At 49.2% G+C, this 24,548-nt stretch overlaps 3 protein-coding genes across 3 annotated transcripts; 1 reads left to right on the top strand and 2 right to left on the bottom strand.

Moving 5' to 3' along the window:
* Window positions 1-370: 370 nt before the first annotated feature.
* TGME49_315440 (hypothetical protein) lies at window positions 371-11,104 on the bottom strand. Its single transcript, XM_018782863.1, has 7 exons — window positions 8,498-11,104; window positions 7,013-8,068; window positions 6,661-6,795; window positions 6,248-6,377; window positions 5,702-5,822; window positions 4,627-5,021; window positions 371-4,006 (listed from the first exon to the last, which is right to left on the bottom strand). Exons 1-7 carry the CDS (start codon window positions 9,101-9,103, stop codon window positions 3,504-3,506), a joined length of 2,946 nt encoding a protein of 981 aa, XP_018635331.1. The 5' UTR covers window positions 9,104-11,104; the 3' UTR covers window positions 371-3,503.
* A 1,501-nt stretch (window positions 11,105-12,605) lies between these two features.
* On the bottom strand, window positions 12,606-21,376 carry TGME49_315420 (hypothetical protein). Its single transcript, XM_018782862.1, has 5 exons — window positions 21,343-21,376; window positions 15,198-21,288; window positions 14,224-15,018; window positions 13,712-13,908; window positions 12,606-13,177 (listed from the first exon to the last, which is right to left on the bottom strand). Exons 2-5 carry the CDS (start codon window positions 18,534-18,536, stop codon window positions 13,072-13,074), a joined length of 4,437 nt encoding a protein of 1,478 aa, XP_018635332.1. The 5' UTR covers window positions 18,537-21,288; window positions 21,343-21,376; the 3' UTR covers window positions 12,606-13,071.
* SRS53F (SAG-related sequence SRS53F) lies at window positions 21,364-23,232 on the top strand. The gene is made up of 2 exons (XM_002364679.2): window positions 21,364-22,104; window positions 22,522-23,232. Exons 1-2 carry the CDS (start codon window positions 21,573-21,575, stop codon window positions 22,956-22,958), a joined length of 969 nt encoding a protein of 322 aa, XP_002364720.2. The 5' UTR covers window positions 21,364-21,572; the 3' UTR covers window positions 22,959-23,232.
* The last annotated feature ends 1,316 nt before the right edge of the window (window positions 23,233-24,548 follow it).

Here is a 24,548-nt window from a genome sequence, read left to right as displayed (position 1 = left end):
GCGTGTTTTGTTTTCCTTTCTAAACGTTATCTCTGACAGTTTTGTCAGCGATACAACTGACCGTTAACGTTGCAGTCGTCCTTCCGTTTCTTTTTCGAACAGATACGTCTGCTACGCTGTGTGGAACTTTGTAGCGTGGACCTTATTTCGGCCTGAGTCACCCCAAATCGTAGAGGGGCTTAACAGTTTTGAAAGACCGAAGCATGAGAACAACACCCGACTAAGTCGGAGCAACTTGCGAGGGTTGGCGGGCTGGCAATGTAGACACGAGAGACGATTCTAACAGATTTATGTCTCCCTGGACGTTGCAAGTGGCAAGAAGTCACAATTTTTGCAACCCATGAAATTAAGTTTGATGAAATGCGCAACCGTCGTCTCTCCGGCGAAAACCGTTGGGTGTTGCGAGTCCTGAAAACATAAAATGGTAACCCTGTTTCAACTTCAAAATTTCGTTTCCAGCGTGACAACCGCACAGCAACCAAAAGGGCAGACTAAAGTCTTAGCCTAGTGTTAACAGATGCAGTGTTTTCCACTTGGGAAGAAAAACAAACACAGGTCAAACAGTTTGAAGAACGTGAGGAAGGAATCGTGTCGGTGCACTGTAGTCCGCGACACAGTTATCATCCCACGTCCCACGTGGACGGCGAGGATTCTTTGCCCGGCGGAAAAAAAAGGGAAAATGAAAAGGTGTCGAAACCATACGGAACGCTTGGACAACACATGAAAGAAAGAATTCGCTCTTTCCCCAGGTGAAACCGTTTTTTTTGGTGTGATCGGAAAACGTAAGAACGTCAATGGCTGCTCCCTCAACGACATGTATTATTCATTTACATGCTGAAAGTCATTTTATTCGTTTTTATCCAGGGATACACACAGGCAGAAACGATGGACTCATGACGTATGTTGCAGTGGATGTTAACGTTCTACGAAGGACCGCCACGTCTCTAGATCATTTTCGTGTGCAACAAAACGGAACGAAAAACAAGTTACAGATTTCTCCCCAGGCATGTGTGAAAGGGAAAATCACAGCATGGAGGCGTCGTATCATTACCCCCACTATTCTGACGCAAGAGCAACGTCAGACGAAGCCAATAGCGTCTACGGTTTCCTCTTCATCTGAGCGAGTGCCAGAAAACCGCCTGTTTTTTCCTGCTTTACGCCAGACGCCGGTGTGCTGAAAATCGACATCCTTCTACACGGCAGCGAAGCGAACCGACTGGTGATAGTATTCAGAGAAGGGAAGTATTCCAATTTTACAGAAGTCGCCTCGAAACCAGAGGCGTAACAATGTGCTCGATAAAAAGTGACTTTATGATCGTGTGCATTTAGGCCCATGCGTACATATCGTCGTCTCCGTCTGCCTCTCCATGCCTGCATGCCGTTGAGCTTCTCAGTCCCCCTGTAGTTCTTCAACAGTGTGGCTTGCTTTGTGCCACGTCAACATAGAAGAAAGGGAAAACACCGGTTTTTGGAAGTCCTCCAACAACCGATGGGCGACAGGGTGACAAGCTTCAAATCAGTCGGTGACCCGTTAACAAGATATCAACGACTTGTCAAAACACTTGTTTTTTCTCGATGAAAGGGACACGGTTAACAAACGCATGCAGATAGACTTGTACCTATTCACATCCACGAGGATGTGGACGAAGTGAGATGTTTCACGCCAACGCTGGAGAAGCAGAACGACAGATTTTGGCAGCCGGGGTAAATTCAGAAAGTGCACGCTCGTCCGCCCTCCATGTACCCGATTCTCATCGGACCTTTTCTGGGTGAAACCTTGATGGCACGAATGAGCGCCTTCGCATGTACATGAAAATCTCAATTTTCGTCAGAGTGCGACCTCGCAAGATCAAACAGTGCTTGTGGGAGCAACAGCCTCGAAACGCACTTGCAGATCTCTCTAAGGAAAAGATTTGCCCATCCTGGTTGGCATGCCTAAGCCGATAACGACGCATAAATATACAGCCGTGCATGAACGTCTGTATACTTAACGGTTATTGTGTTTGCATCTGCTTTTGAAAATGAAGGGAGAGACGCTTCGCAGCTTCCTTTTGTCGTTCGCTGTTTACTAACCTCCTCTGCTTAGGAAATATACATGAAAGCCTTGCCGTGCCGAGAGTAGAAATGTACATGACAAATACGAGTCACCAATTGGAACGGAGTAAATAAATGCTTCTTCCCTTTTCTGTGTCGCTGTGAAGGATTTGCGTCTACACGGTCACTGCTGGATTTGTTTCACAAGCCCGTCTGGCTGAAATGGAACTAGCTGTAAGCTTATCTACCTAAAACACTATCCTAAATGTCGAGCGATGTATCTCTCCAAGTCTCAGGACGTCTGATCATGCAAAAACGGTGCATCTGATAGCATGACCACATTCCCTGCCTCCCAAGCCCGGTTGCCAAAAAGTCGGTTCCATATATGAAAAAAAGTCATGATCACAGAAACGGTTTAAGCCCCATGTCACCATTCTTTGCTCACCGTCTCTCTCTCTCCGAAGCACACATCAAATACGAAATAGATAGTTACCGATTTGCACACGTAACTATGTACCTCTCTTGCTATCCATTTTTCCGTGGCAAGCCAAACAGAGCGTTCCACTCGTCCAGGCAAGGGACTTGGTATTTAGTTCTAACTCCCCATGGCAGTCAGCACAGTGTAACCGGCTAGAAAAAGCCACTCAGGTAAGATATGAGGTGGCGCTACGAACCCCCTTTTTCGTTTGACCTCTTCAATCCTACATTTGAGCGTCTATAAAATTATAAACAATTTCTCAAAAGCGCAGCACTGCTGAGCGGTTTCAGACAAGACACCTCCTTATTTCCGAAAAAAATTGCTTGGCCCTCGTTTTCCCTGTGGCTGGTTGCGCCTGTGATTGATCAACTACGGGGAATAGCCATAGCAAACTTTATCGTGGCACTTCTTGTGGAAAAGCCTAGGAGCCACGGCATTCCAACGAAGTTCCTTTCTTGTCAGTCCTGCACCGCAAATGCTGCTCTATGCAAAATTCTGTCTGCTGGTCCTCCACCACCTCCCCTTCTCTATTAGCAACTCCTTGATCGTTTCAATCTTTCTCGTTCAACTCCATTTCCCTTGGATGTTCTTTCCTGTCAATACCCGTACCCGTGTCTCCTTGTTATTACTCCAGTCCACTTCGCTGCTCGGACCACCGCATCGTCTCTCTCACTGCGGCGTCCATGCGTCATCTGCTCAACGTTCACGTCTGTTGAAGCCAAGAAGCACATCTCTCTTCCACCGTCCCTCCATGTTTCTCTCCGTCGTCTCCGAAGGACATGTACACTTCCTGCTTTCGGCGTAAAAAGTGCAAGGCAAGGACCGTGTCACTCATCCCTTCCTGCAAGTGCCCTTCGCTCTCTTCCTCGTCCTTCCCTTTTCTCCTTCTATACAGCAGGTTTTTTCCACGAAGATCAGGCGTACTTGGCGGAGAGATACTATGCGACTTCCCGATATTTTACTCTCTTTGTCCTTCTCTCTCGCTCTTTCTCTACGACACAGAACTACTTTCTCTCTCCGACACAGAACTACTGTCTCTACCCGACACAGAACTAGCTTCTCTGTCTGGGTCAGAACTGTTTTCACTGAGAGCCGCAGATTTCGGCCGAGGGTCCCGCTCATGCAAACAGCACACAGCGTGTCTGTGGTGCGCATATTCCCGCAGCGTCTCGCTAGCTGCGATAAGATGGGGATTCACTCCCTGTGTGTCTTGTGGAAAGCGCGGGAAACTGTGGTCTCTGTTGTTCTCGCCTTCTGCCCCCTGCTGGCTGCTCTCAGAGAAACTACTCGCCTCAAGAGAAGCTGAAGAGACAGCCCGCGTCGAATTCTCTGCCGAAACCTGTTGATAACCGAAGCAACCTACGCCCTCTGGCAAAGGCGGCACGTCGGACAAATACACGTATCCCTTTGCTTTTCGCCGTCTTTCAGAAGAGAGAGAAAAGCGTAGAGTCCATGCGGGCGGAAGGAAACGATGAGAAAGCAGGGACGAAGTGCCTGAAGCCACCAAGACAGAAAACAAAACACCAAATCCAGTATCGTTAACGTAGACACACCGAAGTATTCCGTACAGACTACGGTAGACTCTTGCATGTAATGGTACAAGCTGTAAAGAAAGAACATCGACACACCAGGCGAGACGGGGACAGCGTCCAAAACTGAAGAGCTTACCCGACGAGAGAGAAGAAGAAAGAAATCGGGTTACAGATTGCACGAAAAAAATCGAGGCACAGAGGCTGAGATAGACAACAGCGTGGACAAATGATGAAGCCAAGGAGATGCAGTCGAGAACGAAGAATCACGAAGCGAACAGACAAGGAAGGGCTGAAAAAAAAGTCAGACAAGGTCGCCGATCCTCTTCGCGGGAAGTTACACGAACACAAACAGATCACTCCCATATATATATATATAGAGAGAGAGAGAGAGAGAGATTGACGGTACACCATCTGTATACGGCAACCTCATTCCTCCTGCAGCCACAGGCATGCTTACCTCCATATATATACATACATATATAAATACGAGTATAAACATGTATATATATACATGTATATATATATATATATATGTACAGAAAGAGAGAGGTTTTCGTACTGGTGACATCTGAACGGACTTACCATATATCTGCTCCCCTCTTTCGCCTTCGATTCCTTGTCCTGGTGGCTTCGTTGTGCTCCTGTGTGCTTGCCCTTCAAGCTCGTTTTTCAATCTCTGTGTGTCGCGTGCTCTGCCTTTCTCGTTTATTTGTTTTTTCTCTGCATCTTTCCTCCTTCGATCCGCGTTTCCCTCCTGGTTGCATGCAGTCTCTTGCCTGTCTCCTCCCCCGTCTGTCTTTTCTCTGTGAGGCAGATCGTACAGCGTGTCGGGAGCGGGAAAAGAGACAGTGTGGTGGCGGTATGCCGTCTGCGCGTGCACTTCTGTCTCCATTTCCAAGGCTGCAAAGACTTGTCGAAATTCCTGAGGAACACTGTCGTCCTCGCCATCGTTGAGGCGTCCAGAAGTTGAGTCTACGCTTGACACAGAAGAAGGCAACAAAGAGAAGAAGAAACTCGACCCTTGGACGAGAACTAAGGGTGAGGAGACACCAGTAAGGAAATTGAGGAACATATGGAAAGAGAAAGACAGGCACCGAGGCTAGGCACGTCATGAGAAACACGCGAAAATATGAGACACAGACAAAAAGGAAGTGAAAAAGGGTTCTTCCATCGAGACAGCCACAGAAAACAGGGACGCCAACACCGCACCCATCAAATACCACAGGATGGCTGGAGCTGTGCAACAAGAAATTCAAAGAATGCGTCACCGCCGAAATGCCACCATAAATCCTACAAAAATTCCTTTTTCCCGATGCTATAGAATTGCATCGCCGAGTTCCTTAAATTTATCTCGTTCTGTGGGTCTGAGAGAGGACTTCATGAAAAAACGCTCCCATTGTTTCTCTCGCGCAACATACATAGCTAGCCACAGTTGCACATATTTCTACACATAGCGTATGCATGTTCAGAAGTGTGTAGTTACAGCTCTCCAGATCTGTATAGGTATGTGGATGTGTCTGTATGTGGCCAGAAATATGTAGACGGAGATGTGTGCAGTGAAAGGTGTACAGATGTGCAAACTAGTGCGTGCCACACATTCGGTCTCATTACAAATGGCAGGAATCTCCAGTTGAAGAGAGACAGGTGTTCTATTTACCTTGAGGAACAGACACTGGAGAATTCGACCTCTTCCACATCAACTGAGACTCCCTTGTTGTCCGCACGAGCTTCCCTTGCTTCAAATCTCTCGACACTCGCACTCGAGAGAATCATAATTCCTGAACAGATCAAACAAAGTCAAAACCTCTGAGCATCCAACTTCACCTCACGACAAAAACGCGTATAGGCGCTGCACAGAGTAACCAGGGAAACCGAGAAAAGGAGACAGCGCAGACAACAAAGACCCCGAAACAAACGCTTGTGTCACACGAGAAAGACGAAAAAACACGATTCGCTCTTGTCCGGAGGCGAGAGCACAAACTGACGAGAATGAGAACAAAACAGGCGCATGCAGTTTCGCTGTATATCCAAGAGACGCATAGGAAACAGAGATATCACGTACCCGCCACTGTGTGATGCAGATCTCCGTGTTGTCTCTGAGGATAATCGGACGAGACGTGAAGGGAAAACAACGGTCCTCCACAGAATCGAGGGAAGCGGCCTAGAACAACAATAATAACCACAGTCTAGGAAGAAGACTCACCTACAACGATAGAGAAACATCCTCCTGCAAAGAGCAAGAACTCCGTCTGTGGCATGTGGAGGACGTTGATGAAGAGAGCGATTTCAGCAAAGCAGCTGCTGACAATCAAGACGCTCATCGTGGTCGGGACCTACAGTGCAGAAAAAGAGAATGAAGACCTCGACCAGCACAGGAGTAAATGAATGAAAAGAGAGCGCCACCAACCAGAAGCGAATCTCCAGCTGAGCAGGTGACAGCAAAGAAATCGGGAAAGCGAGCATCCGCAGACACGAAAGACGTTTCTTCTGGAACTCTAGATTCCAAAAACGGAATCCTTACGACCAAGTGGAAGCATCTGTCTCCATTAGGCAGGTGCAAACTCCATCGCGGGAAGAGACTTAATTAGACTTGTGGCGAATCCTTCCTCCCCTCACCACGTAGAGCGCTTCGTAGCGCGCGAGGCCGACGTTCAAAAAGAGCAGCTGACCCACAGCCATGCCTCCGAGAAGAAGCAGAAGAATGAAGAACTTGTAGTGGAAAAGATTCTCCCAAGTCTCCTCGTGCCACACCTGAACGTCAAGAAGACGTCGGAAACAACATGTTAGAAGTAAACGCCGACGAGCAAGAACAAATTCACATCCGAGAGAACCTGCACCGCGTAGCGCGGCAAGGAACGAGGTGAAGAAGCGAATCCAGGACCCAAAGATTCGCAGGTAAAGTGGGCAGATGTGTTTCCTTGGAGCCCAGCAGAGACCCCAAAGTTTCACCTTTGTCTCCGTTTCGTACCTTCATTACATGCTCCATCAAGACATTCGTGTTGCCGCCACAGAGGCCACTGACTGCCGCAGTGCTGAATCTCCGAAACGCAGGGTTGAAAAAAAGCGGGTGAGAAGAGAAAAGTCGGCCTTCGTTGGTGATCAAGGCGCGACAAGATCCCGGCTTCCTGCGCCGACCTACTCGCCTGACGTAGTCTTCCTCTGTCCCTCTCCACTCTTCATCGTCTTTCACGGTCGAGGCGGGCACCGTCACACAGAGCTCTCTCGCGCCGAAGATCTCTTGGGAGTGTCTGTGACTGTCGTGACGGCCACAGCTCGATGTTCTGACGGTTTTCTCCCCCTGAAAGACCTCTGTCGGGTGCATCTGCATAGTGTCTCCTTGAAGAACTAAACTATCGCCTGTCTCTCTCGGTCTCTTCGGGGGGAAGCGCTGGTCCTTTCTCTCGCGCGAGTCTTCTTCTCCCCACCGGCTGTCTTCTTCTCCCTCAGAGAAACTCGTTTCCCGTTTCCCTCCTACAGCAAAGAGACCCCTCAAGTGCCGTTGGCCGGAAAAAGGAAGAGAAGGAGGTGAAAAAAGAAACGAAGAAAGAGGCGGCGCGAGAGAACGGTCTTCAACATCGGAAGCGACATACACAGAAGAAGCAACCGGCTTGTGGTCTCGGGGTGAAGGACAGGAAGCTGAAGAAGTCTTCTTCCTGTCGGTTTCGTTTTGAGACGCGAAAAGAGAAGGAATGGGGGACGAAAACGACAATGCAGGGCCCGCGAGCACGTGAAGCTCGAGTGTCCTGCGCTTGCTGTGCGCGGGAGAGCGGCAGGAAGTGACCGAGGAGAAGGGAGAGTGAGAAACGCTTTCGGGAAAGTCCCGGCCGACAAGGGCGACAAAGATACAGAAGGAGATGCAAAGAATTGACAAGAAAAAGTAGAACACGCAAGTGTTCTGCGAGTACAGTCGTAGTAGCTGCTCCAGAGAAAGCGGCGGAGGTGTATGAACGCCGAAGCATAACACCAGAAGAAGACCTAGCAAAATCAATGCGCTTCCTATGTAATGTTGCGGCAGTACTTGTTCCTAAAGAGGCAGAGAGGACAGACGAAAATAAACGGTTGTCAGTAGCGAGACCGAGTTCTCTTTCTTCTCCTTTAAAGTCAGAGATAGGCGCCACACTAAAGGCTCATCATGTGAATCATCATTTTGACTGCACTGTCGATGGAAGACTTTCAAAAAAGAAACCGACTACTCACCTGAATAATCTCATGTATACTCAAACGTACTAGTCTTATACGTATTTATATAGAGAAGCAATTTGTATGTAGTGCATGAATTAATACACGATAAGATGCATATCTAGAGATATATACGTACGGATGTCGTGTCTTACAAGTGTCTGAAGACAGAGAATGACCTGTCGCTGTGCATGTTCTCGCGGCGGCATGCATGTGCACCTCTAGCGTAGAAAGTAAGAATTGCACGGTACATCTCCATGCGTGGCTCTCTTACTTGAAGGACGAAGCGGGATAGAATGACATTCCAGAAGATGTGGAGCCCAGCAAATGGCGTGACGATTGCCGCAGTTGCAAAGTCGAGACTGATGATAGAAAGCAGCGAGTTTATTACTGTCCCGAGACATGTTCCGATGATCCACAAGGGCCTCAAATACAAGGGCCTTCTCCCCGTGGCGGAGCAATCCGTCAGCTTCTGTATCACCCCTTTCTTCCCCCGCCCAAGTACATTTGGAGTTTCCCTTCTATCATCTCCCCTTTGGCACTTCTCGCTGGTCTCAAAAGTCTCCCTTTTGTCTGCCAATTCTGTCTTCTTTCCTGGGGAAAATCTCGTCGAAGCAGGATCCTGCAGACAAGAAATCGACTGCTTCTTCTCTCGGGTAGACCGGCTTTTTTCTGCTCTCGAGTGATTCGTCCTAACAGCCCCTCCCGTCTTATTCGGTTTCGCCTCTTCTTCGTTTCCGCCCTTCGCTCTCCTTCGCTCTTCTCGACGGTAGCTTGCGAGTCTCTTCCTCTCCACGACAAACGAAAGGCGGACCAGAGCGTCTCCCGCAGCCCCGCAAAACGAGGCGACGGCGGCGAAGGCGATGCCCAGTTGCCACATGCTTCAGAGAACCTCTTTTCGACGAGAAATCTCTTCTTTCCAGGATCTAAATGTTTCACAGTCAAGAATGGATCTCTCGCCGTTTTACACAGATTGTACGACGCTAGAGCCGCGGAGGGGCCTGGTATCGAAGCAGGTAGGAAGAAACGGTGTCTCTCCCCAAGCAAACAAGGAAGAACAACAACTTCCACTCTTCTGTTTCTCTTCTTCTCTGTGGCTCTTTTCTTCTCTACCTCTCGCGTCCTCTCTTCTGTCTGCGTTTTCTCTATATATCTATGCTCCTCTGCTGCTTGTATTATCCCGGCGACAACTGGAAGGAAAGTAGATTTGCGGATCTGATGCATCAAGGGAGCGAAGGTGCAGTCCTGCAACTTCATCAGCTTAAAAAGTGCCTTTCCGTCTTTAGGAATCAATGCGTGGAGCGTCCTTCCCTCCTTTCCTGCTCTGTCCACGTAGTTGACCTCTCTAAGGCTATGAGCCGAGAAGACCAAGAAGAGGCAGACGAAGAGAGAGCGAAAAAGACACTTCCAGAAAGGAAACACGAACGGTGGAAGTCGGCACTCGTACCCTTTCAGTCCTCAGCAATACTCGTTTCTGTTCTATCTCTGTGGAGCTGAATCGATTACCAAAAAGCCAAAGGAAAACGGGACTACTTGCTATGCACGAAAGATGGGAGCGGCAGAAGGACGCACTATGCCACCTCATCTTCCTTGAGTCTACACATCTACTCCTTCCTCTCGCTGAAAGTCGTTTGAGGGGAAAACGTGGGCAAGCTATGGCACCAGTCGCTAACAGAAAAAAAGAGCAACTGGAACTCCTTCGTTGCGGCAGTGACAAAAAAACGAGGGCGATGCGAAAGCGACGAAAGATGTTTGAATCAAGAATGCTATCTACAGGGGTACAGGAGACATTTATTGAACGGAAAGGAAGTGCACCTCTTCCGGCTCTCCAATGTCTTTCACTTCCCCTTTCACCACGTGCAATCCATGTTCTGGTACATGATAAAGTAGATTCTCCACGCGAATATGCGAAACAGGACGCCAGAAAGAGGGAAAACTTCCCTTCGGTGCAACATGAAAACGCCTAAAGGGTGCCAACAAAACAAAGAATCGCGAATGAGGCGACAATACCCGGACAGCTATTCTACACGGCGCTGCGAAACCAGGTTCCCCTGGAGGCAACCTCAGTCCTTCTCTTCTATGGGAGTGAAACAAAGAAAACAAAGAAAATGTACAGTGACAGTGAAAGATAGAAAAGAACACCTTTTTGACACTCAAAACAGAGAAATGAAGTCAATGGTCAAGAAAAAACTCATTCACCACATGAGGGGGGATACGACGGACAGCTTTGAAGCCTTGAGAGAAAACGCGTTCGTGCTCTGTCTCTAGAAAATCAGGGAGGTTCTGTCACCAGAAAAAAGGACAGAGTTAAGCGTACAAAAGGCACACTAAGACACGCGGTCGGACGGCAACGCATCATTGCAAGTGCTGAGTTTGTTGTAGAAATGGCTAAATGGTAGAGTGCAGTTGATGCGAGAACAAGCACACCGAAAACCCCTGCCTTCTACTTTTGAGGGTTCGGTTCGCTACCAGTGTGATCCTCTCGGTGTAATCAGAAATAAAACCTGTCAAAGAAAAGCGCAGAGCTGAGCCGGTCGAGTGGCAGCTCTTCGAGGATAAATGCGACGAGCCGAAGGCGCTCCATTTTGTCATCTACCGTTTTTTGACTCTCTTTTGACTCTCGGCGCAATGTCGTGCCTGGCAAGTTGTGAGATACAGAATGAGAACGGAAGCTCACGAGAGGACGGCAAAGGCTTCGCAGCCGAGCGACTCGGCTAGAACGAGAACACGCCCAGACAGAAACGAGAGGCTAGCGACAGACCTGAGAGCGATGAAACAGGCAATGAAGCACGCAAGGAGAAAAAAGGACGGTGACAAGCGGGAAATGCCCTCAAGAACAGCAGCTAATGCGACCAGTTTGACAAGAACGAGGCTTCTTCGCCTCAAAATGAGACGCAGCCGGGCACCGAGACACAGTGCAAGAACCAGAGACAGTGTGAGAATGGCACGCATGCGCAGCAAAAGAAACCGATGCACACAACTACGTGCACACATAACGCCATGGGTGGTTACGGGCCACAAACTGTCCGCGAACAGAAATGATGGCAAAACAGAACGCTGTGCGGGAGTTCTGTCTGCGCAGCGCGATCGTGAGGAACAGAGTGAGGAAAAAAGAGGGTTGTATGACCACTGTGCACAAGGGTAGACATGCTTCCCAGCTCGTATCTTCCGGTCGTATGGACAGAGCTGGAAAATTGGGAGGAGAGTGTAGACACAAAGGGGAGAGCGTAGAAGTGTAAGGACGTGTTTCGCCGGAGAATAGTGATCTGTCTACATTAGCTGTGCACGGAGTTCATAGAAGGTTGCCCTGGAGCCAATAACACTTGGCTGTTCCAAACTTACGACATCCGGCCAGAGGTGGATGAACCGCAAGGAAACGAGATAAACCCATACCAACGCAGCTTGGAAGGGAACCAATCACCTTCGAGCCTTTGGCCACCGAAGAGAAGCTGCTTTCTCTGCGTTACTGTGAATGGCCCTTTCCCTGTTTCTTAATCCAAGACACAATGTAGGTTTGGATGTGTGTGTGTAGGCGTCTCACGATGAAGGTAAAGGGGTTCTCTCACTTCGCTGCTGTGAAATGTGCGCCGTCGTCTTTCTTGTCGGTACCGGTTTACGTCTTCGGTCCGCTGCCATGACTGCTGTGGATAGGCTCTCTAAGTGGAATTGGATAGACAGAACACCCTGTGGTATAGAAAGCATCGGCACTTTTTTCTGCAAGTTCATTTACCCAACAGCACGAGATGCCAGACAAAAATATAAGCCCGAAGCCACGGACGCATTTCGGAACTTTGTATACGAATTTTCCCTACAGTCGTTTCATGTTGCTGAAACCGTCGGTATTTAAGAAAACACAACCGTGTGGCGCATTCTATAGGGCCTGCATGTTATTAATGCCCCCGGGAAGGCGGTACATAAGGAAAATATATGGTGGTTGCTAAGGAAAGCATTCCTGTCAGCAAAACGCAACAAAAAGCTTGTCTTCGGCAAAACGTCAATTCGGAGAAGACAAGACGTGGTGTGAGAGTAGTGACCAGGTCGTAGCAGGTATCTGTTGACAATTTCCGATCCAGCATTTTTCCAGGAACAAAGCTAGTGCTCAAGTTACTCTTCTCAGTTCGAGTCAACCAGGCACTCATGTGGCGCACATTTCCAGTTCGAAATAGAGACTATCGGCATACGAAGCTCCTCGGTGGGTATTCGAAGCTGACGGTGTCATCTGGTTTTCCGTTTTTCAAGAGGAGTGAGCAGTGTGAGGACGCCCACAGGGAGGGTGCATATACACCTCAACAGTGATGTGGCAGCACAGGTCATATGTTCGAAATAGTCGATGCAACAGTAAAGTGTTGAAGTTGGTTGCACTGAACGAGTGACTTAATGAGTGCCGCCTAAGAGTGGAAGTCACAAAAAGCGCATTCTGGTCAGTCCTCTATTTGTCTCAACTTAGGGGCAAGTAGCTCTCCGCGTGGGCGCCTCAAGGTTTTCACGTTGTGGACAATATAAGGGGTATTTAGGGGAAAAAGAGATGCACTAGTAGATTCGAGGACCCAAGCAAAGCTGCCTGTGTGTGGGCTCAACGGATAGGTTTGAGAAACGATCAACACAGGCTTGTGTCGAATATGGTTGAAAGACAAGCATGTCCTGACAGGCTTGCGCGATCGAAAGTCATTCCTTCTGTTTACGAATCAGCTGTTGCCGCATTTCAGACCTCGTGTTCGACTGCCTCCTCAAAAAAAACGATGACAAAACCTATAGAAGGGAGGGGAAGGAAGCTAAATTGTGGTAGCATTGTCGATCTACGTGAGGCCGACACACCTAGAGAAAGACCACGGAGAAACAGCAGAACCGCTAAGAGCGACTCTGTAGATTCCTGTACGCCATGTTTTCCTCTCTCTTGGCATTCTTGCGCGCCGCCAGCACCTCTTCAACAAACGCCAAAGGTGCCGGTGTAGGCCTGACAAGAATCGTAAACACGCAATTTCTGTGTTCAGCTGTCTTTCCCTGAACTTCCTCAGCTTGCTCCACATGAGCACCTTGAAACAAACGACTGATTCACAGCCACAACCGCGGTAAGTCACAATTCTACGGCACGCGAAAAACGTGTAGCAGCTACCTGCCCTTGTCCCTGAGAGGACGTCCCCATCATGCATTCCACTATAGATAATTACAGGGGACACATATGCGCATGAATGACGAATCTGAAAGAGAGACCCAAACAGAATGAATAGATGTGGCATGTACGTTTGTATTTCGGTGCATGTGTGAAGTATCGATGTGCGTATATATATATATATATATATATATATATATATATACGTGCGTACATACGCCTTGACATGAATATATGCACGTTTTTTCTCGTCGATTGTTCCCTGAATTGCACTTTTCGCCTGTAAACCATATGAGGGTATAGCTTAAAACTTGTCACTGTATATTCACTATCGTCTACGAATGTCGCACGTGTTGTCCTTCTCTTTCTCGTTTTTACCTGACGGCCACCCTGTCGTTGATTCGAATTGACAAGGCTCTAAGACCCAGCGGAGTTGTGAAGAATGCGCGAGAAATTCTCCTTTTTTGGAGAGCTTGGAGGCACATGGGACAGGGGTGAGATGCCTCGTACCCGAGACCTGTGGCGTCCAACTCAACGATGCACACCGCGGCGCCATGCGCAGCATCCGGTGGAACCTGATGGGAAAAAGCGACACAGCAGCAAAGTAGGTGGACGAGAAATAGAAAGTGTCCACACTCAAAAGTCAAAGCAGGGATTCCGCACAACAGGAACAAACACAATCTTTATACTGGAGAAAAGAGAAATCAAATGAAGCATCTTAACGCAAGCACTCCACTGCACAAAACACCGCACGCTTAATGTGTCACTCTTTCCTAACCAACATAGCATGTAAGGCATGGAGAACAAACGGAAGGCGTGTGTATCCTTCCAAGCGTATTTGAATGCTTCTTACGGAAACCTGAGAGACCCACAGTCGGCCTTTGCCCTACCTGCGATAGGCAATCGACCTCGGCATGGACAACGAGAGAATTTATCTTCTTCGTCTGTCCCTTGCCTTTCGTCTCTCCTCTCTCCACGTCTCCAGTCTCGACTTTTGAGTTTCGCTGTCTCGTCGTCTCCCACTCTTCTTTCTGTCCAGATCGCAGCGAGTCTAGTTCCGCGTCTCTCAATGCAATGTCTCCGTTCCCGGCTTCCTGCGCATGTTCACCTCCTGACTCACCCGCCCTCCGCCTCAGAGTCTTTTTTCCCTCGGATTTCTTCTTCTCTCGATGGAGCACGAAGTTCCGACCCCCGCTGAGTACTTCAGATCCCCGCAAGGCCGAAAAAAAGCGAACAAAGGGATACTCAGAGGAATGAAGGACCGCAGACGACGACGCGAGGGAAGACGATGGAGACATCAAGGGAGAAAGTGGAGATGAAGTCGAGAAGGAAGAAGAGCCCAAAGCTCCAGTGTACTCGCCGGGTTTCTTGACCCTAAATAAAGCAGCGCCATGACGGTGTTTGTTTCGAGGGCAGCGCTCGGCCTGGTGTGCCGCTTCGAGAAAGGCTGCAAATAACACTTTGAGGTGTCCGTTGTGTTCCTGCTTTCTCTTCACATTCCACCCCTCGGAGACCTCCCTTGCAAGAGGCCTTCCCTCGTCTCCATCGCTTTTGTCTTTTAGTCGTGTAGGCCTTTTTGTCGACTCATAAATGCCCGGGCGTTCCGTTCCACTGCACGACACTGGATGTTTGAGAGGGATGAAGCCAGCAGCTTGAAGGCGCCGCAGAAAGGACGGCTGAAATACCTAAAAACCCGAAGATGGTAACAAGGGACGCCCTGAATCAAAGGAGCAGAGATCAGAAACGACAGTATTTTCTATCGTCCTTTTGCCTTCATGTAGTCGGAAGGCCCGACGGTGGACAGCATCTGGTATTGAGACCACACAAGGGAGTTCTGGGATGTTGAGACTCTCCTCTCACGTACCTGAATCCATCTGCTTGCTTCTCCGATCTCTCCCGTTTCCTCAGAATGCGCAGGGAAATCGAGAAAGATGGTTTTCTTGTCGATGAGCTGCAGCTGCCTGCGTGCTTCTTCGGCATGTCCAGCCGCTAGGGCTGCCCCCAGAAGAGTCACGTGAGTCCGAGAGTCGCCTGAAAAGTTCAGACCACTGGAGGAGATGCCGAGCTGAACCTCGAGGGCTTCACGTCTACGCGTTCCCTTGGGGGTCTCTGAATCGTTTGCGAACATGTGAAGCGTGGAAAGCGGCGAAGAAATTATTTTCCTTTGCTTGAGCTCTTCAACACACTCTTCCTCGCTGCTACCCGAGAAAGCATCGTTCATCTCCCTGCCTTCCTCGGTCTCTTCGCACCTCTTGTGGCGAACCTCTCGCCCTTCCTCGCCTGATCTTTTGACCCTGTCCCCGCAAATGGATTCCTCACTCTCCACGCGCTCTTCGCGTCTTGTGTTTCTTGTTTCTATGGCATCCCTCTTGAGGTTACACGGCCGAGCTGCCTCTTCAAGCAATTCACAGCAGCGCCGAAGTCTCCTCTTCTTCAATTCTCTGCCTAGCTGCCCTGCTCGGGCCTCCGCAGCGTCCTCCAGGAATGGAAAGAAAGACAGTAGGTCTTCTTCTCTCTGTTCTTCACCGGATGCCCTCCTTAGAGACGATGACGGCGAGGAGCACGACATGTCTCCTTTCGTTTTGGTGTCTTCCATGATTTGCGTCTCCTCCAGTCTTGAAGAGGAAGATGGTGGTGAGGCAGTGTCGAAGGGAGAAGGGTTCTCCATCAAATATTTAAGCAAACATGTGGTGAGCTCTCGGCGGTTTGCGCGGTCTGCGCTCAAGTTCAGCGATGGCAGTTCGCCTTCGAATTTCTCGTTCAAACGGTTGCTCTCGACTCTTTTGCTCTGCTCCGATACTCTCAGGGACTTGGACGACCTTTTCCGGAGCGACGAAAGATGATGGTTGGGATGCTCTCGGGTGTCCGATTCGTGCATGGTTGTCTGGTCTTCCTCAGCTACCCCCTCACTTCCTCGGTGCAACTCCGTGTTCCCATCCTTTCCTCGTCTCCAGAAAGAAAGCAGCTTATCATATTCAGGAGATAGAAGCCACCGATCTGAGTCGAGAATTTGCGTAAAGCGGTCAAATGCCTCCACAAGAACGAGAAAAAGTGGTTTCCGTGCATTTGTGGAAACCTTATCACTAGCGTTATATTGTCGACTGTCTGCGTGTCCATACATCTCACTTCTCGGTGCGCGTGAGTCACTGCCGATCCCATCAGCCTCCCGTGTTCCCTCCAGAGCACCGCATTTTCTTCCTGAACAAAATTTCTTAGCTGTGTTTACTCCCTTTTGTTGATAATCTCGTTGAAGTGAGTGACCTCCTGAATTTCGTTCTTCTTTCCTGTCAACTTCCCTCCCTTGGCCCGGCACCTTCGTTCCACCCTCTGCGTTCCTCAACACAGAAACGCCGGTCGCATATTTGGGTCCAAATATTATGCCACCTTCCACCGCGCAAGTTGCAGAATCATGTGGTTCGCTCTCTGCCATTTCTTTACCCTGACCGACACCTCGCTTCTCCTGTCTGGTCTCGCGTAGCTCCTGGACAACGTCTTCAACTAGCGGAGAAGGCAGGTACAAACAAAAGGTTTTTGCCACGAGAGGCAACGTCGCGTAAAAGGCACAGTTCTGAAGGACACGATTGAACAGTTGAGCGGCCGCCTGTCTCCGGCGGTCTGAGACAGATGGGCAGGACTGCAAGAAACCGTCGGACAGAGAGAAGATGTCGGAAGACGAAAGCGAGGATCGAGAGGGAGAAGATGGAAGGAGGGAGACCGCAGACGAAGCACCTGGAGACGAACCAGCACCGTAGTTTGCAATGATGGTCGCCAGAGCAGCGTCGTATCTCAGCTTCCGTAGAAAATCTTGAACGCGATTCTTCACTTCGGGATATCTCTGCCAACACTCGTCTTCTCCATCACCGCCGTCAGGAGCAGTCTTTCGTTCTGGGGAGTGCTTTTCTGCGTCTTCGTCTTCTTCTGGTTCTCCATCTTCCTTATCTTCTACCTTCTCCTGTCCCTTATCCTCGCATTCATCTTGTTGTGGTATATTGTTTGTCTGTATCTTCACAGCTGCACTTCCGGCGTGGCACTGCGATTCAGGGGTAGCCTCGAAAAGCGTGGCTTCGGTCGCTCTAGTCAATCCCGGTATATTAGCCTCGCCTCCTCGTCGAGTGAGGCCGCAGATATTTTCTTGTTGGTCCCTTGATCTTATGAGAAACAAATCCCGGTAGAAGGGAGAGCGTCGTTCTCCTCCCCGAAAAAGACTCGTTTTGCTCTGGGAGGCATGGTGGTCGCCCTGATGGCTGAATGAATGAAGAAGGTAAAAGGGATGAGTTGAGGGAAGACAGGAGGAAGAGGCATCTGCGAGGGGGAACAGAGGAGCGGCACAGTCGGAGTCACGAAGGGATGAATTCAGTGAAGTAGAAGGTTCCGTAACAGAACAGCGAGAAAGAAAAGAGAAAAAATTCTCACAAGGCCATCGCTGGGTCCCGACAGAAAAGAGAGGAACAAAAGAAAAGTGGCGAGACGGAGGGAATGCAAAGTTGTAACCACGTGTTGAACGAAGCCACAGCTTCTGAACGCGCGCTGATCTGTACGTACACCTGTGAGTCATAGGAAGACGAAGCTTCTCTGGAAAACCCGAGAGCTGCAGAAAGCGTGGACAGTTTGCGAAGGCCCCGGTAGATGCAAAGCGTCTCAACTTCGTCCGAAACGTCAGCTCTCGAGACTCTGTGGAATAACTCTCCATACACGTTGTGTTTCTGCTTCCTGCAGCTGCCGAGAAAAGGGTGGCTAATCCAATACGCCGAGGCTGAGTGGGGAAGAGTGGGCCTTGAAAGAAGCCACGTTCATTCGGTACGCCAGCGAAGGCGGAGAGATCCTTGCAACACGGCTGTCCACACAGAATGAGAGGAGGACAGTTTTGAGAGAAAACAGAACAAGGAGCGAGACAGTGGAAAAAAGGCCTTGGAGAGGCGGTCAGGTGGGACGGACATGCTAGATACAGTGCAGGTGAGAGGGAGTACGGAAGGGAAGAAGGCGCGAAACACGGAGAGAAAGACACAGAAGCGGAGAGGCAAGCGGAAGACCGCAAGAGTAGACAAGGGAAAAATGGAATGTAAGAAGGAGAGAGACTCGACGCACACACGCAACAAAGAAAGGCAAGAAAACAGAGTCGCCATGCTTCCTGCCAACCTATATAGGATGGTGTTCCCTTGAACCCAACGAATGGGAAAAGAAAACGTCGCTCTGCTCCGTCCATAGAGATCCGAAAGAGGTCCACGTAGAGACGGGCAGGAGGAAAAGAAGAGATTGAAAATGGGAAAACATGACGGCTGAAAGTCGAGAAACACTCCAGCTAGAGACAAGTCATCACCACCGGGGCACCGGCTGGGCACCTCACCAACAAAAACAGTTAATAGATGAAGAATTGAAAAGAGCAAAAAATGCTCAAATGGTTGTTTCTTCGATATGATTAACGGTGTAGCTGATGCACATGTCAGTACCCGGCATGTTAGTCGCCGTACAGGAACCTGTTGCGTTGCTGGAACGCATTTATCGTTTTGATAGACTCACGAAAAGTCAAAAAGGAAGTTGGGTCCATATGAAGTTGGTGTCTGTGTTTTCCACCATTTCAGAATACATCTGTCCAAAATGAAAAACCCAAATTGTCTTATTTTGGACGAGTTTAAAGCCGAAACTATCCGCGAACTGCCCTCCTCAGGAGACGTCGACGCGGGGTAAGTCCGAGATGGTAAGTCACATGCCGCACACCTGTCATGAAAAATGTGTTTTCTATAAAACAGAAATAGGAGAGGATAGTTCTAGACTAGCGAAGTCACTCCGAGTCGTGAGGAAGCAGAGGTTTCTCAGTTCTTAGCCTGGACTCTCGGCCCAAAACGCATGCGGACGGACAAAATCGCCAAGGTCACCTTTCGAGAGGGGGGTTGGTGTACATCTAGTTGCGTTGTGCCAACTGATGGGAAAAGTGGAACGATACTGATGTTAGCATGACACCTGTGCAAGGATAACCAGCACAAGTCGAGAACTGTAAGCACTTGTTTCTTTCTTTTCCGGTATAACTCTTCCAAAACGCACAAGCAGTTACATTAGTTTTCACGGGGGGTTTTCGCACCGGCCATGTAATAAACCTCTTCGTGGCGTTGTTCTGTTGTCGCACTTGCGGCAAGATCAGCTTCGCAACCAGCGAAAATTGACGGCATGGCAAAGTCAAAAAAAAAGTCACCCGCGCGTACCAGTTGCTCTTAAAACACATGTTTGGGGTTCCTCCTTCACTGTTAAGACTGTCGGCTTTTTTTCATAAGGCATGGGTGCCTTCTCTTGTTACTTCACAACTCACCCTTGAGAAGGAAACCATGGATTTGAAAATCACCAGCGACTCCAAGATTCATTCCTTCCGGTGCGGCACAGACCTTACAAAGCTGAATTCTGAAAAGGCTTCATAAGTGGTACTCGATTAGCCGTGCCACAACGAAGCGGAACTCTCAGGAAAATTGCAATTTGCTAAACTGTTGAGCAAGAACATGCTCCACACGCTCCCTGTGGAGGAACTGCCTGAGCCTCCGGGCCCGTGCTGCTATAATTGTTCTGCTACCGATGACTGTGGAAAGAATAATGCATCAGGGACGGACGGAACCAGATGCACGGTCACGATAAGCGTTTCAGCTGCTAATATCGGCAATGCTGTCTCGATCCCCGCCAGAACAAGGTCACTGGTGGCCTTTCTCTTTATACTGTAACTATCTTCTCACTTTTCCTTTTGATGGTCTTGTAGAACAGCTCTGATGGTAGTGGACGGCAGGAGATGAAACACTTGGTTGAAGTCCACCAAGCCTTTATGTCCAGCACACGAGTGATGAGAGAGATAAACCTAGCGAGAGGACACGAAACAGTACGTTTTTTTCGACAAGAACCATACAGCGCTGAAAAGTGACAGGGTGACTCGTGGGCATGACAAGCCCCGTGCAAGGCTAGCGACTGAGCACCTTTGTTTTGGTCCCGGCTCTACAACGAGTAGAGACGGCATTAGACGGGAGATCTCCAACGCCATGTTCAAGGTTACCGCTACCGGCTATATCTGTCTAGAGAAGTGAGGATGTCAAAGTGAAGAGCGTCGAGAAGGCATGGTATGAACCACGTCGTTCTTAAAAGCTTTTGAAGGGAGATCCTGTTCGTTCCACGGACAACAAACACGGTTGTTTCTAGGTCACGGTGGCCGGACTGTTGTGGTATAGTCTCACCATCTCCCTTATGATTCTGGTGGGACGGAGCGATATCGTTCTTTGCAGCTGGTAATTCGTGGTCTCCAGTCGGGCAATGAATTACACTACTTACGACATGGGGCCGTTCAGCGGTGTCGTAAGCCCATTTGCAGTCAACACGTGTTCCGGAAATAGCTTAGGAGAAAGTATCTGATGTTTGTGTTTCGGCTCTGTGACCACGCTCGGTTATTTTTACGAAACACTGTTCTGGAGCAGATGTCTGCGGGTCCAGACCGCTCTTCTAATCAATCTCTGGCTGGCGGTGTGCAATATTTCCAGTCCGCTTGGCACCTTGTGAACCATCTGATTCACCATGCACCTTACATATCAGTGAAAAAAGATGCAGCTCTTCAAAATAAAAACTAAAGTTGTTCATAGGTTGAGGGATTTGATCTCGTATGATTAACGCTTACATATCTTGAGGCCTTCTCTCGGGTAAGGGCTCATGCCGTCTTGCGGGAAACCACCGATGCTGCCTGTCTCGATGCAGCGCCCCTAGAGAGATTGTCTTCACCGCAGCCGTGCAGTGTGACGGTCAAGACAGCGAGGATGATAGTTACAGTCAAAACGATGTTCTTACGGCGCTCACTGTGAGGCAGGTTTCCGCGGAAATCTGCCGGACAATTTCTTTTTTGTAGTCAGAATAGGATCGGGGCAAAAGGATTTGTTGTATCAGTTAGTGTCGTCGACTCAGAGGGTCCAGACTGCTTTCATTTCTGTTTTTCTCGACACCTGTCACGGCCAAGTCTTGTGGTAAACTTCGTTTTGATGTATCTACCTCCCTACCTCTCTACTCCTGTGTGAGCTGCAGTTGTATGTGTGATATGGTCCAGGTTTTAAGAAGATACCGCACTGCCCCTTGAAAGTCGTCTCCAGTCACTGGAAAACGGTGATTGTCCCACCGGAGTTTAGGTCACAACGGCAGGATTCTGCTGAAAAGTCTGCTTTGAAGAGTAACTGTTGGCTTGTTCACATCTGTCTCTTCTGGACCAGGTGTCTTTACGGCGGGGAAGAGAATGGATTCAACTCGTAGGAGAATGGCGGGGGCTCTGTTTTTTGTCGTCGCAGCGCTAATGTCCCCTGCAGTGCCGAGGGCGGAGACAGCCACTCCAGGCCCGTCTACAAATACCTGCACTACGACTTCAGGCAGCATATCTGTTTCGGTTGACCAGACAACTAAGACGGTTTCCTTCATCTGCGGTACTAACGTGAGCGATGTGCTACCGTCTGCACAAGACACGGTAACGCAGTACTACGAAGACAAAAACATCACAAAATTGAAGAACTTGGTGGAGCTCTTCGGCATGGAGTCGAAAGGCACCATCAAGTCATCAACAGCAACGAACGCCTCAGGCAAAGAGGTGTCGTTGACACTGACAAAACTCCCTGAAAAGACGACAGACATCTACTTCGGTTGCGCCGCCCCGAAGCCACGTGAAGAGCTACAGGAGGGGGTAGGGCGGGAGACTGGAAACCTCAATGACGCAGACACAGCCAAAGAAAAATGCATCGTCACGGTGACAGTGCCTGCTGATCCAAATGTCAACAGTAAGCCCTAAGCACAGTGTACTTCGAGTGCTTGCAGAGGGTCTCTTGTAGCACATGAATTCGAGCATCACATAAACATGCCTGGAGTCAGGAGAGTCGCAGGCTGAAGCATCTGACAGTCTCAGCTGGGCATTTTTAATGCCGCGTTCATGCAACTTCCACGTATACCGGGTTCGTGAAGATTGGGGCTCAGATGATGCGGGGCGGTGACTGCGGGTGTAACCTGTTGCAACGAGATGTCGGTGGGGACACATGTGCGGCGAGAGAGGCACCGTCGCACTGCAAGTAAGACGAAGCGGCAACCGCCTTCCATCAATGTGACCCGCATGTAGGAGCTAGTGCCAAAGTAATCTGTCTCGTTTGCTGTCTGAATTTTCTGTTGGTGTCCTCGCCTTTGCTCTCCGCTTATGCCTGCAGCATGCACCCTCAAGAAACAAAACATGGATCTGAAGATCACCAACACAAACAAGAGCGTGTCCTTCCAATGCGACACAGGCATTTCCACGCTGACTCCCAAGAATTCTTCAAATATGATATTCGATGAGTTGTGTGACAAGCAAGTAAAGCTGCAAGAAGTCCTGCCGACAGCCACGCTAGTGAACGCGGACTCGCGCTACACCTTCAGCGTAGGGAAGTTGCCTGAGACTTCACAAACTTTCTGCTACAAGTGCTCCGCTTCGGAGGTTGGCAAGAAGAATGAGTCTCAGGGTTCTGCAGAAGCATGCACTGTGAAAGTAAAAGTTGCAGCCGCTAACCTGGACAGCGCCGCCTCGACTTCCGCCACAGCGGGATCAATGTCGACTCTTGTCTTCGGATTTGTTTCTTCAGTTGCCTTCTCGACGAGCGGCTTTTAGAATCCCTTTCAGTGCTGTGAAATACAGAACAAGGCACTTTTTTTAAGTTCACAAGGTCGATGTATAGGGGACATCTGGAAAAACAAGAGATTTGTGTGTGGCGGCAGGGCATGCATTGATGATCTTGGGTACCTTTTGCACGGCCAGAAAAGTAGTCTCGATTGTAAAGTACATTCTACACCTACACTTCAGCTTTTCAGGGAATGCGGGAATAATGTTTCAGGGACTGTGACGACGCCATCAACCTGGTGAAGCCAGAAGACTACACTGGCTCAGAAACGTGCATTATTTCGAGTCGTTGGTCATCTCTGAGGGAATGTTAGTGCTTCTGCAGGAATTGCACCGTTAATCTGAAAGACTCTTGTCGACCAGAGGATTTGTATGAAATGGTAGTTCTTTGGCGACCTCAAATCTCGCCGATAAAGCGAGTGCATCAGCTGTTCGACGATTAGACAGTTTTCCATGTATCCGTGCTAGATATGTGAATTTCTGCTCATGAACAAAGTTCTGTGGAAAACACCCTTCTACAGTTAGCGTTCTTAGTTGTTTGTGCCCTGCAGACGATATCGGGCTCCCGAAAATGACGCTTCAATATCGCGTTACTCAACACAGCTGTCACCTCAAGGTCTATAAAGACAACGTTTCTATTTCACTAAGAAGAGATTGCTTATTTTGGGCTGACCTCGGATGGCACATTTACGTGGCGGATTGTGCCTCGTTCTTGCATCAAGACTTCAAGGGAAGGGAGTGGAATCTGTTTGTCTGTCGTTGAAAGCAAGATTTTCTGGCACGTTCTCCTCTCGCATGCCCCGTAAAAGTGGGCAAACGCGAATAAAGGAACTATTTCATGTACGTCAGGGCGCTTCTGACTCTTGAAGAGATACTGCAAATTCATCTGTCCAATGCGCGTGCCTTTACTATCACTGCCGTTAACACATTCGCGGCTAATAGCCGCTGCAAGCGCAACTTTGGGTACATGACCTCAATTCCTACTTCGTTACTATGATATCGAAAGAAAATTGTCACAAAAGACAGCTCTGCAGTAGGTGAAGTGCATACCGCCCGCGTGCCGACATTGTAGCTGAAGCTGCAACACGGCATCACTAAGTTGGCAAGCTGCGCGTCACTCCACGAAAATACCTTCACGCCTTCACATACGAGAATGACGTGAGTTGCGACTAGTCTGCCTGCGAAGGATTCATCACATGCCTTGAGTGAACAATTCGGAAATGGGTACGACGCTGAAGTGGCGAGAGCAGACAGAAAAGTAGTAACTGTTCAATTTTCATCAGTCCTTGCTGAACTGTGCTTCGTGGGTCGTTTCCATGCCCAGCATCGATCGTCTGTTTCGATTCAACAGGACCAGAGTTGCCGCAGCGGAGACGAGCACTGGCTCCAGCCGACACACGTCTCCAAGACAGTCTCACTTTTCTGGCCTTACTTTTTTATCTATATCTTGACTTCGTGTTCGATAGTGGCATGTCTACTGCTTTGAGTCCATTCGCAAATCCTCTAGAAGAGTGCCCTCGACAGACGAGCCAGCCGGTAGGCAATTAAATGATCGATTATCGTTTTGAGAAGTTAAGTGTT

The sequence above is a fragment of the Toxoplasma gondii genome, chromosome XI (genome assembly GCF_000006565.2).
Source record: "Toxoplasma gondii ME49 chromosome XI, whole genome shotgun sequence".
In the NCBI taxonomy this organism is placed as follows: domain Eukaryota; phylum Apicomplexa; class Conoidasida; order Eucoccidiorida; family Sarcocystidae; genus Toxoplasma; species Toxoplasma gondii.
The sequence above is the reverse complement of the archived record's forward strand: the minus strand, read 5'-3'. Positions and strand labels throughout refer to the sequence as shown.

Bases quoted from the DNA above. Each gene is read 5' to 3' on its own strand.
- TGME49_315440 (XM_018782863.1), bottom strand. From the start codon at position 9,103: ATGTGGCAACTGGGCATCGCCTTCGCCGCCGTCGCCTCGTTTTGCGGG. The intron at 8,069-8,497 runs GTAAGAGAGCCA...CTGCCTCTTTAG, and splicing joins TATCCCGCTTCGTCCTTCAA to GAACAAGTACTGCCGCAACA. The intron at 6,796-7,012 runs GTACGAAACGGA...CTTGACGTTCAG, and splicing joins TGATGGAGCATGTAATGAAG to GTGTGGCACGAGGAGACTTG.
- SRS53F (XM_002364679.2), top strand. From the start codon at position 21,573: ATGGATTCAACTCGTAGGAGAATGGCGGGGGCTCTGTTTTTTGTCGTC. The intron at 22,105-22,521 runs GTAAGCCCTAAG...TTATGCCTGCAG, and splicing joins TGCTGATCCAAATGTCAACA to CATGCACCCTCAAGAAACAA.
- TGME49_315420 (XM_018782862.1), bottom strand. From the start codon at position 18,536: ATGGACGGAGCAGAGCGACGTTTTCTTTTCCCATTCGTTGGGTTCAAG. The intron at 15,019-15,197 runs GTACGTGAGAGG...TCGGGTTTTTAG, and splicing joins AAGCAAGCAGATGGATTCAG to GTATTTCAGCCGTCCTTTCT. The intron at 13,909-14,223 runs GTAGGGCAAAGG...TTTTCCCATCAG, and splicing joins AGGTCGATTGCCTATCGCAG to GTTCCACCGGATGCTGCGCA.